The sequence below is a fragment of the Linepithema humile genome, chromosome 5, assembly GCF_040581485.1.
Source record: "Linepithema humile isolate Giens D197 chromosome 5, Lhum_UNIL_v1.0, whole genome shotgun sequence".
NCBI classification, from domain to species: domain Eukaryota; kingdom Metazoa; phylum Arthropoda; class Insecta; order Hymenoptera; family Formicidae; genus Linepithema; species Linepithema humile.
In genome coordinates, this window is record NC_090132.1 from 16,736,013 (window position 1) to 16,748,664 (window position 12,652).

At 29.7% G+C, this 12,652-nt stretch overlaps 3 protein-coding genes across 6 annotated transcripts in view; 1 reads left to right on the forward strand and 2 right to left on the reverse strand.

Annotated features, from left to right (window-relative positions):
* The window catches only part of ec (echinus), a 66,690-nt gene extending 65,478 nt beyond the window's left edge, over positions 1–1,212 (reverse strand). Inside the window, exons 1-4 of the mRNA XM_012362308.2 lie at positions 1,071–1,212; positions 636–895; positions 395–550; positions 68–174 (exon numbers count right to left, since the gene is read on the reverse strand). Of these exons, the coding sequence (XP_012217731.2) occupies positions 68–126 (59 nt within the window). The 5' untranslated portion in view covers positions 127–174; positions 395–550; positions 636–895; positions 1,071–1,212. The remainder of the gene's footprint in view (positions 1–67; positions 175–394; positions 551–635; positions 896–1,070) is intronic.
* A 970-nt stretch (positions 1,213–2,182) lies between these two features.
* Positions 2,183–4,841, reverse strand: Gint3 (GDI interacting protein 3). Its single transcript, XM_012362354.2, has 6 exons — positions 4,700–4,841; positions 4,324–4,484; positions 4,071–4,220; positions 3,584–3,989; positions 3,206–3,501; positions 2,183–3,130 (listed from the first exon to the last, which is right to left on the reverse strand). Exons 2-6 carry the CDS (start codon positions 4,398–4,400, stop codon positions 2,746–2,748), a joined length of 1,314 nt encoding a protein of 437 aa, XP_012217777.1. The 5' UTR covers positions 4,401–4,484; positions 4,700–4,841; the 3' UTR covers positions 2,183–2,745.
* Positions 4,842–5,455: 614 nt separating this feature from the next.
* On the forward strand, positions 5,456–12,585 carry retm (real-time). 4 transcript variants are annotated; one of them, XM_067355894.1, is made up of 16 exons: positions 5,456–5,731; positions 6,072–6,221; positions 6,386–6,517; positions 6,681–6,809; positions 6,901–7,004; positions 7,296–7,375; positions 7,454–7,756; positions 7,899–7,987; positions 8,067–8,204; positions 8,311–8,431; positions 8,519–8,643; positions 8,966–9,037; positions 9,795–10,041; positions 10,172–10,287; positions 10,365–10,507; positions 10,589–12,585. In XM_067355894.1, the coding sequence occupies exons 1-16, from the start codon at positions 5,669–5,671 to the stop codon at positions 10,656–10,658; spliced, it is 2,082 nt and encodes a 693-aa protein (XP_067211995.1). In that variant the 5' UTR covers positions 5,456–5,668; the 3' UTR covers positions 10,659–12,585. The 4 variants fall into 4 exon arrangements, with proteins under 4 accessions (XP_067211995.1, XP_067211996.1, XP_012217755.1 ...); XM_012362332.2 differs by lacking the exon at positions 8,966–9,037 and having other exon boundaries at positions 5,457–5,731; XM_067355896.1 differs by lacking the exon at positions 5,456–5,731 and having other exon boundaries at positions 6,079–6,221; positions 6,432–6,517.
* The last annotated feature ends 67 nt before the right edge of the window (positions 12,586–12,652 follow it).

Sequence of the window (12,652 nt, forward strand, 5' to 3'; positions counted from 1 at the left end):
TGATAGTATTTCTAGTACTGTAATAAAAGATACAAGTCTGATATAAATTGGAATAAATTCGTCTTACCTGAAGCAGGTATTGACAGCCATCCTTTGTAATGTGAAGAAAGCGGGTCGGAGAACCATCCAACCACAATATGCGATGCCGACCAGGATGAGAAACTGACCACGAAACTGTGGTAAATCGAACAACAATAAGAAGCATGTTAGTAAGAAAGTCCATTATTGCTTATAGAAAATTGCTATGAAAGTCCGTCCTGTATCAGAAAAATAATAATGCAAATTGTACTTATAATAATAGCGTGGAATAAACATATAAATAATAGAAATAAATCTTGCAAAGAATGGAAATACAGCATAACAAACTGCAAAATCCGTTAAGTGTGATATTCACCTTGCAGATTTATCCCACAATGAATTTTTTTCCTTCTGATAACATATCAAATATTGGTACTTGTGATCAATATTCAACGTCAATCAGGATCAAATGAAACACAGTGGAAAATATGATACAGAAAAGTATGCTGCATCTTTTCCAAGGACAAAATATCTAAAATACAACCATATATAAAGTATAATCATTATATACATTTGACATTACAGAATCTCTTGAGCTCCATATATCATGTACGTACATACGTGAAAGGCAAAATTCCTCATGAAAAATCGCACGCGCCGAAGTACAGCGTCGACTCCCATCCTAGCACGCAACAGGAAACACAAGTGGTTTGAACAATGTGCTCGAAAAAGCATACAACAATACGCGACAACCGCAACAGCCGGCGTGCACCGCATTTTACATGCACATTTAGGAGTGCCAGACGATATTGCACGCGACCATGTTGCATAGAGGTTAACTTTCATGAAATCATGCAAACTGGGTCGATCAAAAAATCTGCAACACAATGCATTTTGTCAATTGCGTGTCATTAGTCAATTATTGTCAAACTTACAAATATTTATATATTATTGAATACAGATTCGTTTGAGATATATGAATATGAGTTTTCTATCAATCATAAATTGCAACTTAAATGCGTGTTGCATACAGAACTACGTTGTCACAGTACCGTTATGAGAGAGGGATTATTATTCCACACGACTATAAATACTATCGAGGGAGGTGATGTTCAAACTGGTTTTAGGTAATTGCCGAAAGACACAAAACTACCCGTAATTCAGCACAGCTGCACGAATAACCGGTTTCCCTCCAAACACAGGCAACTCCTCATACTTCAGGCAGTATCGTCTACATATTAAAAGGCGAACGCACAAAATGCATAACAAATGTACTTATTTGTTAATGATAAAATTAATTTTAAAAGCATTTACGTCTAAAACTATATTCTATACAAATACAATACAAACGAAAAGATGTAATCAACAACAAATCTTATTCGATTAATTTAATTATTATTTGATAAGATAGTTTACTATACTCTGAAAAAGTTGGCATAACTGAAGATTTTTATCGCACGAAAAGTATTGCGAGAATCCGAGAAAACATGCACTTTCGATAAGCCGGTAGTAGCTGAGGTATTAGAATAAGTTCGTGGACTTACTTGTCAGATCTCGTATGTTATTAGGAACACATGATTCGATAGGAGGAACTGCTCACTTTCGATAAGCGGATAGTAGCCGCGATGTCAGAACCCTATTTTATTAGAGACACATGACTGTAGGAGCTAGTGGCTAAAACTAAGTGAAGTAAACTGCTAATTCAAATATTTAAATTCAAAAGGTAAGTTCACGGTATCAGGAAACCTCGATTCGAAGAGGTTACTATGAACTCGTTCTGTGGCGCGAATTTTAAAATAAAATTTTTTCTCATACCTACCCAGTAATCACATTGTTGACTATCTGGGTATATTAATTTAGTTTTGCATTATTTGTGGAAATAATACGTTAACTATCTTATTAAATAACAATTATATTAACTAAATAAAATAAATTATATAATTATATTTAATACATTTTTTTATATATTTGATATATTTGATATGGTTTAAACACGTGCTTTTAAAATAAATTTTATCAAGAAACAAATAAGTATATACTGTAATAGATCGATTTTGTAATATTGCAATAGAAAACAAACATGAAAAATATAAAACAAATATAAAATCTCTAATGCCTGACAGACACGCGTTGTATATTTGTACAATCATGTTTGCTCCAGATATAAAGCAAGGAATATTTTTATTTATTTGTATTTCAGTTTGCTGGCTATTACTCTATAAACTAAACTGTTCTCTGGGCTTTTTAAAATATAAGAATATGTATCACAAGATGTGCTGGATTAAATATTAATAACGCTTATTTATATATATTATATTAATAACACTGGAATATGTATACATGATAAAATTACATAAAATAAAACAGTTTTTCTTACATTATATATTTCCTAATTTATTCATGTTGTATGTAATGTAATAGATAAAAGTAGATAATTTAATAACAGAGATTTATTTTTCATATTAAAAAACTAATCAACATGATCAGCTCATCACATTGAATCTTAAAATATAAATAATAATATATATGAAAAGTATTTTTGACATAATATATAAGAAAAGTCTCTCAAAAATAGGAATGGTGCTGTAAAATGTTATTATTGATGTAATGTGATGTTATCATGTGATGTTATCATTTTTAAATCAACATTATTTGCCAAAGTGCTAAAAATAACAAGAAAAAAATATAAAAAAGATGTTTTTAATTGACTGCATCAGAATATTATTTTCAAACTGATTGTATATAAGAAAGCAGAAATTCTTTCAAGTATCCTTTAGGCATATTTTCTTTATCAGTTAGATTCCAAGAAAATTCCAATATAGCTGTGGGAATTAATCGTAAATCTAAAAGTGTTTTATCATAACACTCTTCCACTAACTTAATCCCGTCGGGTGTCACCAACAAAAAGGGCACTTTATCGATTAAATTTTCAGCAACAAACTCAATTACATTCTGGAACTTCTCATATACTGAGAAGGTACCCTGCAATATTATTCCATCAGGAAATTTAATACGAAGTACAGCAAATTTGTATCTTCTTAATGCACGTTGCTCATCTTTCTCTCTCATAGCCTTTGTTCTCAACATTTGACTTCGTTCTACAGCTTCCGTTCTGAAAATAATTAATGCTTACATTTAATTACATGTTATATTTATGATCTACTATCAAACGCATATGTGAACTTACCGCAACTGTTGCTCTCTTTTTATTTCTTCTGAAGATATTGTGAAAAAACTGGGTGGCAATTCATTTCTTATGCGAGCTTGACTAGGCATTAATACTTGTAAATTTCTGTCTAATTCGATAGGAATAGGTTCTGCAGATTTTAATGCTTCATCCAACATTGTAAGTTCTTCGATGTCACAATTATTAGGACTCCACACTAAGAAGTCTTCTTCATTCTCATTGTGCAGTAATTTCTTCTCTTCAAAGCCAGCTGCTTTTAAGAAATCTAAAGCTCCTTCAACAGGTAAAACCTTTTCCTGTAAAAACATATAAATTTTGTATAAACTGTTCCAAAATAACTTATTAAAACAATTTTAAAAATTAAAAGAACAATATTACTTGAAATATTCTATTAGACATCCTAATTTTCCAATATTTCTCTATGTCAGGATTATTAATGATATTGTCCAAGTATTTGCCAAGTGTTTCTACACAGCTTTCGATCTTTTCCTTTCCAGTGTTACAACTTTGAATAATTAAGCATGCGGTCAATCCCGCTTCTTCTCCCTTTAATTGCTCGTACAGGAATTCTCTTATTTTCCTTTTCCATTCTTCTCGTAACAATATTTCATCAGATAAATATGGGCAACGAAAGAATACATCAACAACTGCAAAAATGGAAGGATCTGCAATGCTATCTGTTCTTTCTTTCTGTTGCGTGTTTTCTGTTTGCTGTGAACTCTGCTGTGCTTTTCTTTCTAATTCCAATTCACGCTTAACACGAGCTTGAATAGCAGCATATGATCTATAAAAAAATTATGTTAATTAAACTAACAAAATAAAAATTCTATTAATTCTACTAATATTATATATGTACAATACTCACGTATTAAATCTTGGTTTGTCATTCTTTTTTGCTTCTAATCTTGCTAAAGCTGCTTGACCTGCTATTTTAGCTTCTTCTGTAGGTTCTGCTCTTCTAATTGGTTCTTTAGGCTCTGTTGAGGTACATATAGTACTGGTAGAATCTGTCAATCTAAATATAAAGACAAATCAAACAGAATGCAACTAAATATTAAATTTTCATTACATATTATAATTAGATCTGCTTCAAAAATTTATATTATTATTGCAATTACTTGTGTCCTTTTCCAGCCTTCATAAACTTCACATTTGCTTTTTTCTTTTGAAAGAAAGACTTGATTTTATCAGCCATACTTATTAGATTATTGTTGCTGTACAACAGTAATCAATTATTCAAAATATTCCTCAGTTGATGAGTTACAATCTCCAGTAGATCCTAAAATATAATATATATCTTCAAAATGTTTTAATAAAAAATAATTAAAAAATAATTGGTATTAATCTACAGCCATTATTTTGCCTTGTCATAGATAATCTATACCTTTAATATGATATAATATTGAAATAAGATGCAGGTAAAGATATTGATATTTTGCACCAATTTTCACAGCACGAAACAAAAAATAAGACATTTTATTCAGACGATCTTACCTGCTGTCATAAATTGCTCCGTAATTCTGGAGCCGTAAATATGCCAAGCAACGAATATCAATGCCAGGATGCTTATTAATGTCAACAGGAAGACCTTGAGTAACTGAAACTGAAAATCGTCGAACGACAGCAATGCTATCAATTCATGAAAGAATTCGCGGAACTTCAATGATGTCTCGTCATCAAAAATGACGACGTTGTTGGAATTAAAGGTTAGCCCAAAAGTTGTAGATAGCAATGATAACAGATCGAGCACACATTTATTGATCGCCTCCGACAAATAGTATGTCCAAGGACACGAATCCTCACATGCGCTGCTCATCACATGAGGGAAAATTCTGCTATTTCCAAATTGTCACTTGCACTTCAGCTTATTGCGATCTTTTCGTGCTCCGATAAGATCGCATTCACGGCTTATAAAATTCTATGAAAAGATCCAAGTCCTAGATTACATATTATGTCGATGTTTAGCATACAACAAATTCCTCGATATTGCAATGATTTCCGAACACATGCGATATCCAATCAGTGACTGCGTTTACACGTCAACCTTAATCGGGTTTAGTAACATCGTAGTTATGAAACTGGCCAATCACAGTTCTTCCATCTTTTCAGAAAAATAGTGACCCTAGATCTTCTCAGTAATTTTTCCGCGTTCTAAAACTCATTAAAAAGAAATATTTTGTCCACTTCAGTTGTCACATCAGTGTCAGAAGATGGCACTGAAAGTTGCAACGTAGAGCGTATTACGTCGCGAGCTTCTCCTCTATTTAGTTTTCGCTAGAAGGTGACAGTACTTTCTATATCGTAATTGTGGCGTATCGTGAGTTCTGTCTTGTTCTGTCTGCTTCCATCTGTCAATTGATTAATTGTAATGGCTATAGTGTATATATCGTAATCGAATTGCCACATAAAGTTTGATTAAGTCAGTGTAAAATACGAAAACGTGTAAAAAGGATTTTAACAAACATGGTTCAACAATATCAATCGCCCGTGCGGGTTTACAAGCATCCCTTCGCTCTTGTCATGATGGTGTGTTTATCATTATGCAGCCTTCAAACTTAGCTGTCATGAAATATTTATTGCATTCCGTGCTCCTATGTCCTTCGCGACATATGTTCTATATCCCAGACAATCCAATAACCGATTCCTCGCACGAATATCTATATTAAATTATACAGTAGCAAAAGCAATTTTAAATGTCATTCTTTTTTTTTTGCAACTCTAATTTGCGACTACACGCAAGTCATCTATTTGTTACAATTTTGTTTTCTCATCAAGTTCTCATATTTCTTGGTTAATAGTTAATAATTATTTTATAATGTGATTCATAAATCAAGCAATAAAATATGCAATACCTCATTTTTTATAGGCATATGAGCGTAGATTTCCAACGTGTCCACAAATACCAGTTTTTGTTGGATGTGAGATTATGCTGGATGAAGAGAGCAAGGACGGTGCTATTAGAACTACAGAAAGACGGTGTAAATTAAATGTTGAAGCACCATATATCTTGAAAAAGGTATATTTACATCAAGAAATATCCATATTTCCAATTTTATTTGACTTGATAGACTTTGAGATTTTTTGTATGATAACTAAAAGAGTAAACATATCCCTAAAATTATTAAAATATTTTTTTATAGTTAAAAAAATGCTCATTAATATGTATATTATTTATTTCAGATAATTGGTGTAGATTTTGTATATTTTATTCAAAGGAATGTTTTAGATAGACGCAATTGTGTTTTAGAAATAGAAGCATACAACGAAAGCTTTGCCACTAGAGTAACTGTTATTGAAAAATGTAGATATTTTGTAAGTATTATATATATATATAATTTTATTAATCATATAATAAATAAACTATTAAGTTTAATTTATATATTCTTATAAATCTTCTCTTCTTTGTGTTAGAAATACTATATGTTGTAGTTTTTAACTTTATGTAAAAAATATTTTAATACTGTTATTTATATAGATTCACCCTGAAAATTCAGAATGGACTTGTTTTGAACAAACGGCAAGTTTAGACATTAAAAATTTCTTTGGTTTTGAAAATTCAATGGAAAAATTAGCAATGAAGCAATATGCTCAAAATATTGCTAAGGTAATTTGCGTAACAATTTTTGCTATTCAAATTATAATAAAATAACATATCATTCTTTTTTTATTTTCTGAAATTTTACAATTAATTACAGGGTAAGGAGATTATTGAATACTTCATAAATCAATTGAAAGAAGAAGGTATTACCTTTGTTGCTCCTTGGAAAGATCCACAGGAAGGATCTTCTGAAGAGGAAAAGTAAGTATATAGTGTATTAAATTAAATTAAATTGCAAATAACATATTAAAATGTGTACACCTTGACTGCACAAATTTCATATTGCTTGTAAGGAAACATCATCTTGGGCGAGCACTTCAAATGCACACGTGATTGTTTGTTGAAATAATATCCAAAACTTCATTAATTGTAACAATCATACAATTTTAATTTCCAGCAGTAAACATTTAACACATTTAACGTAAATTTATATATTAAGAAATTATATTGAACAATTATTTTCGGTCTGCAATGGTTACTTTTTTTATGTAGGAAAAATGTGGACGAAAATAATGAGTTATTTAGTGACAAAGAATTATGTAATGCCGACAGCAAACTACCCAGTAACAGAGGTAAGTTTCTTTATATATACATATATATGTAAAACACGTATATAACACTTACTTCACCTTTGTATTTTTTTTATCCAGAAATGCAGCTATCTTCGGATTACATAGAGAGATACTTAGGAAAATTAGATATGATGCAGGAGAGCAAATTAGTGCAACTTAGACATAGCATTGAGGAATTACGAGGAAGTTCGGTGCCAGGTTATGCAACACTTCTTCGGTTTCTAAGAGCTACAGAATTCTCTGTTGAAAAAACTAGAGAAATGCTAACGCAATCTTTACATTGGCGGAAGAAGCATCAGATCGATAAACTTCTTGATGAATATGAAATGCCACAAGTAATTAAAGATTACTTTCCCGGTGGTTGGCATCACTTTGATAAAGGTAATCACCCAACACAAAAACTACTGTAAATGTCATACTGCGCTAAACTATAAAATTAAACTATGTGAAAAATAATAAGTTGACTTAAAATAAATTTTAAAAATGTATCAGGCATTTTCTATTTATATATCTTTTGCTGTAGATGGGCGACCTTTATATATTTTAAGACTAGGTCAAATGGATGTTAAAGGTCTACTTAAATCTATTGGGGAGGATGAATTATTATTACTAGTAAGTTAGAGAGATTTATTTCAATGTATTTTAATATATTAAAAATTATTCTAAATTATTTAATGACGTCTTTCAATAGGCTCTACATATCTGTGAGGAAGGTCTGCATTTAATGGAAGAAGCTACTACCGTTTGGGGGCATCCAGTTTCGCAATGGACTCTATTGATAGATTTAGAAGGTTTAAATATGCGACATTTATGGAGACCGGGGATAAAAGTACGAATATTTTAAAATATTAAAATAACTAACTTTTATTTGATATAATTTCATGAATGTTTTCACCGCTCAACCCAATAATTTATATTTGCTCAATTTGTTTCAGGCATTATTGAGAATAATAGAAATAGTTGAGGCAAATTATCCAGAAACAATGGGAAGGGTTTTGATCATACGTGCTCCTAGATGTTTCCCTATTTTGTGGACACTTATCAGCACTTTTATCAGTAAGGATTTTAATTATTAAATTAACGATAAGTTATATAAGTCAATTATTAAATTTTTGTTATTAATTGTATAAATTAAAATTGCAGACGAAAATACTAGGAAAAAATTCATCTTTTATTGTGGTACGGACTATCAAGAGCAGGGATCTGGAGGTCTCGGTGAATATATTAATCAAGAATTTATTCCTGATTTTCTCGGTGGTTCTTCAGAGGTAAGATATTGCAACAATATTATAATTTACAATATATATAAATAATGCGAATTATTACAACACATTAATATTTAATATATAATTAATTAGATACTTGTAAACAGGTTGTTTTTTATATCAGCATAAATATTTAATATTTGCACACAAATTCTAATGAAGTTTTTATATACATAAATACGTATATAAATTATTAATGACTTATTTTGTACGTTCTTTACAGTATAGTATATAAGTCATAAAAATTTTTAATAGTTTTTTTTTTGGAAAAAATAGTAGTGCCGTTTTTTTATCATAATTATGCATGTTGCATGTTGAACACTAGGAAATGAATATTTGCGAAGTCTATAGTTTGGTACCTCGAAGGTTTTACATTTTCGACGCAACCGTGAACAGCGTAAGAAAATGATACAAAATTTATGTTAAATATGTAGAAATTGTTTTCTTCAACTAACTGGCTTTAGTGAAACAAAAAATGTGACGTTTTTTATTAAAAAGCACAATGTACTTTGTCATATTTGACATATCAAAGAAAGTTAATCAGAAAATTATATGTAACAACAGCAATTGCTAGAAATTTAGACATTGTTTGTGTTATGTCTTTATGTCTTCATGTCTGTCATACATCATTCACATCGGAGACTAGTTTATACAAATCATCTACTATGATAATTGTTTAATTTATTTATAAAATATAGAAGCTTAAAAATAATTCGTTAAAAAATACCATCTATATGTATCATCGAATTGTAAATTGTAAATTTTATATAATCAGAATTATGTATTCATAATGCACATAAGTAATGCGTAATGCACATAAGTTAGGCACTATTTAAAAAATATGGCAACACTGCACACGAAAAGTGAAGTAATTTGACGTGCTATAGCTAGTGAAATTTCAGAATATTTTAAGTAGATAAAATATTTTTATAGTCAAAAATGATTAAATTATGATTTTATAATTAAATTATGATTTTATGATTAAATTACTTACTGAGACTTTGCGTAATTTATGAAAATCATTAGATGTCTGAAATTTGGTTAGCTAACTCTAGTAAAATTTTTTCTAAATACTTGATAGTTTTATACTCAATCTTAACAAATATATACAACTTAAATATGTCTAATTTTTCTTATTTTTTTATAAATATTAGACATATATAATGGAAGGCGGAGTGGTGCCGAAAAATTTATACAGAGTGGACTTAGAGGGTACTTCTGGCGAACATGAACACAGTTTATATCATTCCATCAGCTTGAGCCGTGGCCAAACTCATCATGTGTTCATAGAAACAGATGATCCAGGCGCTGTATTGACATGGGATTTTGATGTGATGCGACATAATGTCGTATTTACAGTACTTTACAAATCACAAAATGGAGAAAATGGTGCTGCTGCAGGTGCATTTTAATATATATGTGGAAACTAGTATATAATCAAATTAATAGAGCAAATGAAATGTTCGTGAACAAATTAAAATAACGATGTAATATATACATTATATAATGATAAGCGTTTATTATTTTACAGAAGCTCCGGAGTTTGCAATAGGTGGTGACCATGAAGTTGTTGCCACAAAAGAGCTGAAAGATAACTATATTAAAGTTGAATCTAGTATAGTTTGTCACGATGGAGAAAGCATCCAAGTACATAATTCACATAATTTGTACACTGACATAAACAAAGCTAACAAATGGAATTATTAAATCCTTTTGTATTGTAGGGAACTCATATCATGCAAGATACTGGTACTTATGTATTACAATGGCAAAATCAAGAAGATCAAGCTGAATTTCTTCCATCTATTAGTTCTCATAAAGCTCAACTTATGTATTTTTATGAGACATTACCATCGGCACATTACAGGTACTTACATAATGCACATGAATATTTTTTTTGTTTTTATATATAACAATCCTCTATTAATATTTTCATTGGCTTTTTCAGAGGTTCAATGATGAGTTTGCAGTCTGCAATAAGCGGAAGATCAGAGGCTAGTTCATCTTTATCTAGATGAAAGGCGATGGAAGCAAGTATGGAATTGGAAGAGACATAAAGTAATTTTATTTATAATATTTTAGCGATATAGATGTATCGCTAAAATAATATAAAAAAAAAACACGAATTTCATTTGTGTCTCGAAAGACTAAAATACAATTCAGATTGTAATTAGTCTATTGTTTTTCTTTTCGACGCGGTAACTTCTATATACATCACCAATCTATAAATACTAAAATCTCAAGCCTAAAATACTCACCGACAATGATACAACCAATGTTATCATATAGATGTTAAACAATGATACAGTGTATAATAGTGTTATCTGTTTAAACTTTATTTTCATATATAAACTAGAGAAGATTTGGTACTCAGAATGAAATCCTGTACATTTGATAGATCATATTGCAACGTAAGCAGTAAAGACACCGCGAGAGCATGTAATTTCCAGCTCTTAGGTAGACGGTAATTCAGATTGTGCAATTGTGATCGACATTATAATTTATATACATAAAGAAAGAACACGGGTAAGAAAAAATGCTCTTCCTTTACGAAATGATAATATTTTATTCAAATTTTGTCTCAAGGAAAGATGTATATATAAACGAATTTTTATAGTATTATAATGAAACACATTCCAGTGCTAAATAAATGCATTATGTCGCATTTAGATCGCTTTAGTAACGTACTTCCACGAATCTTTTAATGTAGTAGTATGCAAAGAGATTAACAAGTTGAAAAATTACACCAAAATTATAGTTTAAAATATGTTCATTAATCAAGAGTTTTATAATTTATTAATATATTATGTTGTGGTAGCTAATCGTGTGGTAATCGGTAGCTAATTTTTAACTAGATAAATAGCTGCCTAAAAATTAATAAAAACATATAATATGTTTAATAATGTATCATGTGCCAACAAATGTTCAAATTAATGAAGAATATCAGTACAACTATCATAAATATCTAATTTATGATATATTTATTAAGTGTGAACGAGTTTTGGCAGAAAGATAATATTTTAATAAATGTTGTTGTTAATTTTCAGGTAGCCTAATCCATTAATTTTAGATAACATTTGTATAAATTGTTTAATAACAAGGATTAATATAACTAAATCAATAAAAATTAATTCTAAAATGCAGGATTAATTGAAATACATAAATATTGTAAATAACTATAGTCAATTACAGTGAATAATATAAGAACGTTAAGAATGCTCATACTTTTTGATGGCAAACATCACATTAAAATACACAAGCAGAGAAACATTTTATATATGACATTATCTTTAATCACCGAGACATAATTTGTACAAATACAAACACTTTATTAGTGAAATATACACCACAATGATTGGAAATATCTTCCAATATAACAAATTCTGTCTCAGTGATTGCTGATTGCAACTAATAGTTCAAGTAAAGAAATAACGTATTTTTTAAATAATGATTTTTAAACGTACATGAAGCAGATGTGTTTTTGCTAGAAATAGGACATGGCGAAGTGAAATTATGTGACCGGCCAATTATACCTGTTAAACAATTCATTAAAATACCGCACTCGTTATTCGGTACTAGGATACAATTTACTATTTTAAGATGTAGTTATGTAAGTAGTAGTGTACGCAGAGTGTGTAGTATAATAGATCGTAATATTACATCAGAAAGTAAGATGTATATGAATTGATAGAATTTATTGTTTGAATAATAAAAAAAGAAAAAATTTGTAGAACTAATTACTATCCGATAATGCAACATGTGTCTTCTGTGCAACTAGAAATTATGTAAAACCAATATTGACACACACAGAACAATGTTAACAATATAAAATTACTGATACACTACTAATTTCAACTATTACCCAATGTAGCGACATGTAGCTAGTAATATACTTATTTCCATTGTCATAACAATGTTGAAGGCAATAAACTCCGAACAAATTTATTCAGGAATTATTATTAAATATAACTTTCCCAAGTTAATATTAACAATTAGCAAAATACATGTTGAA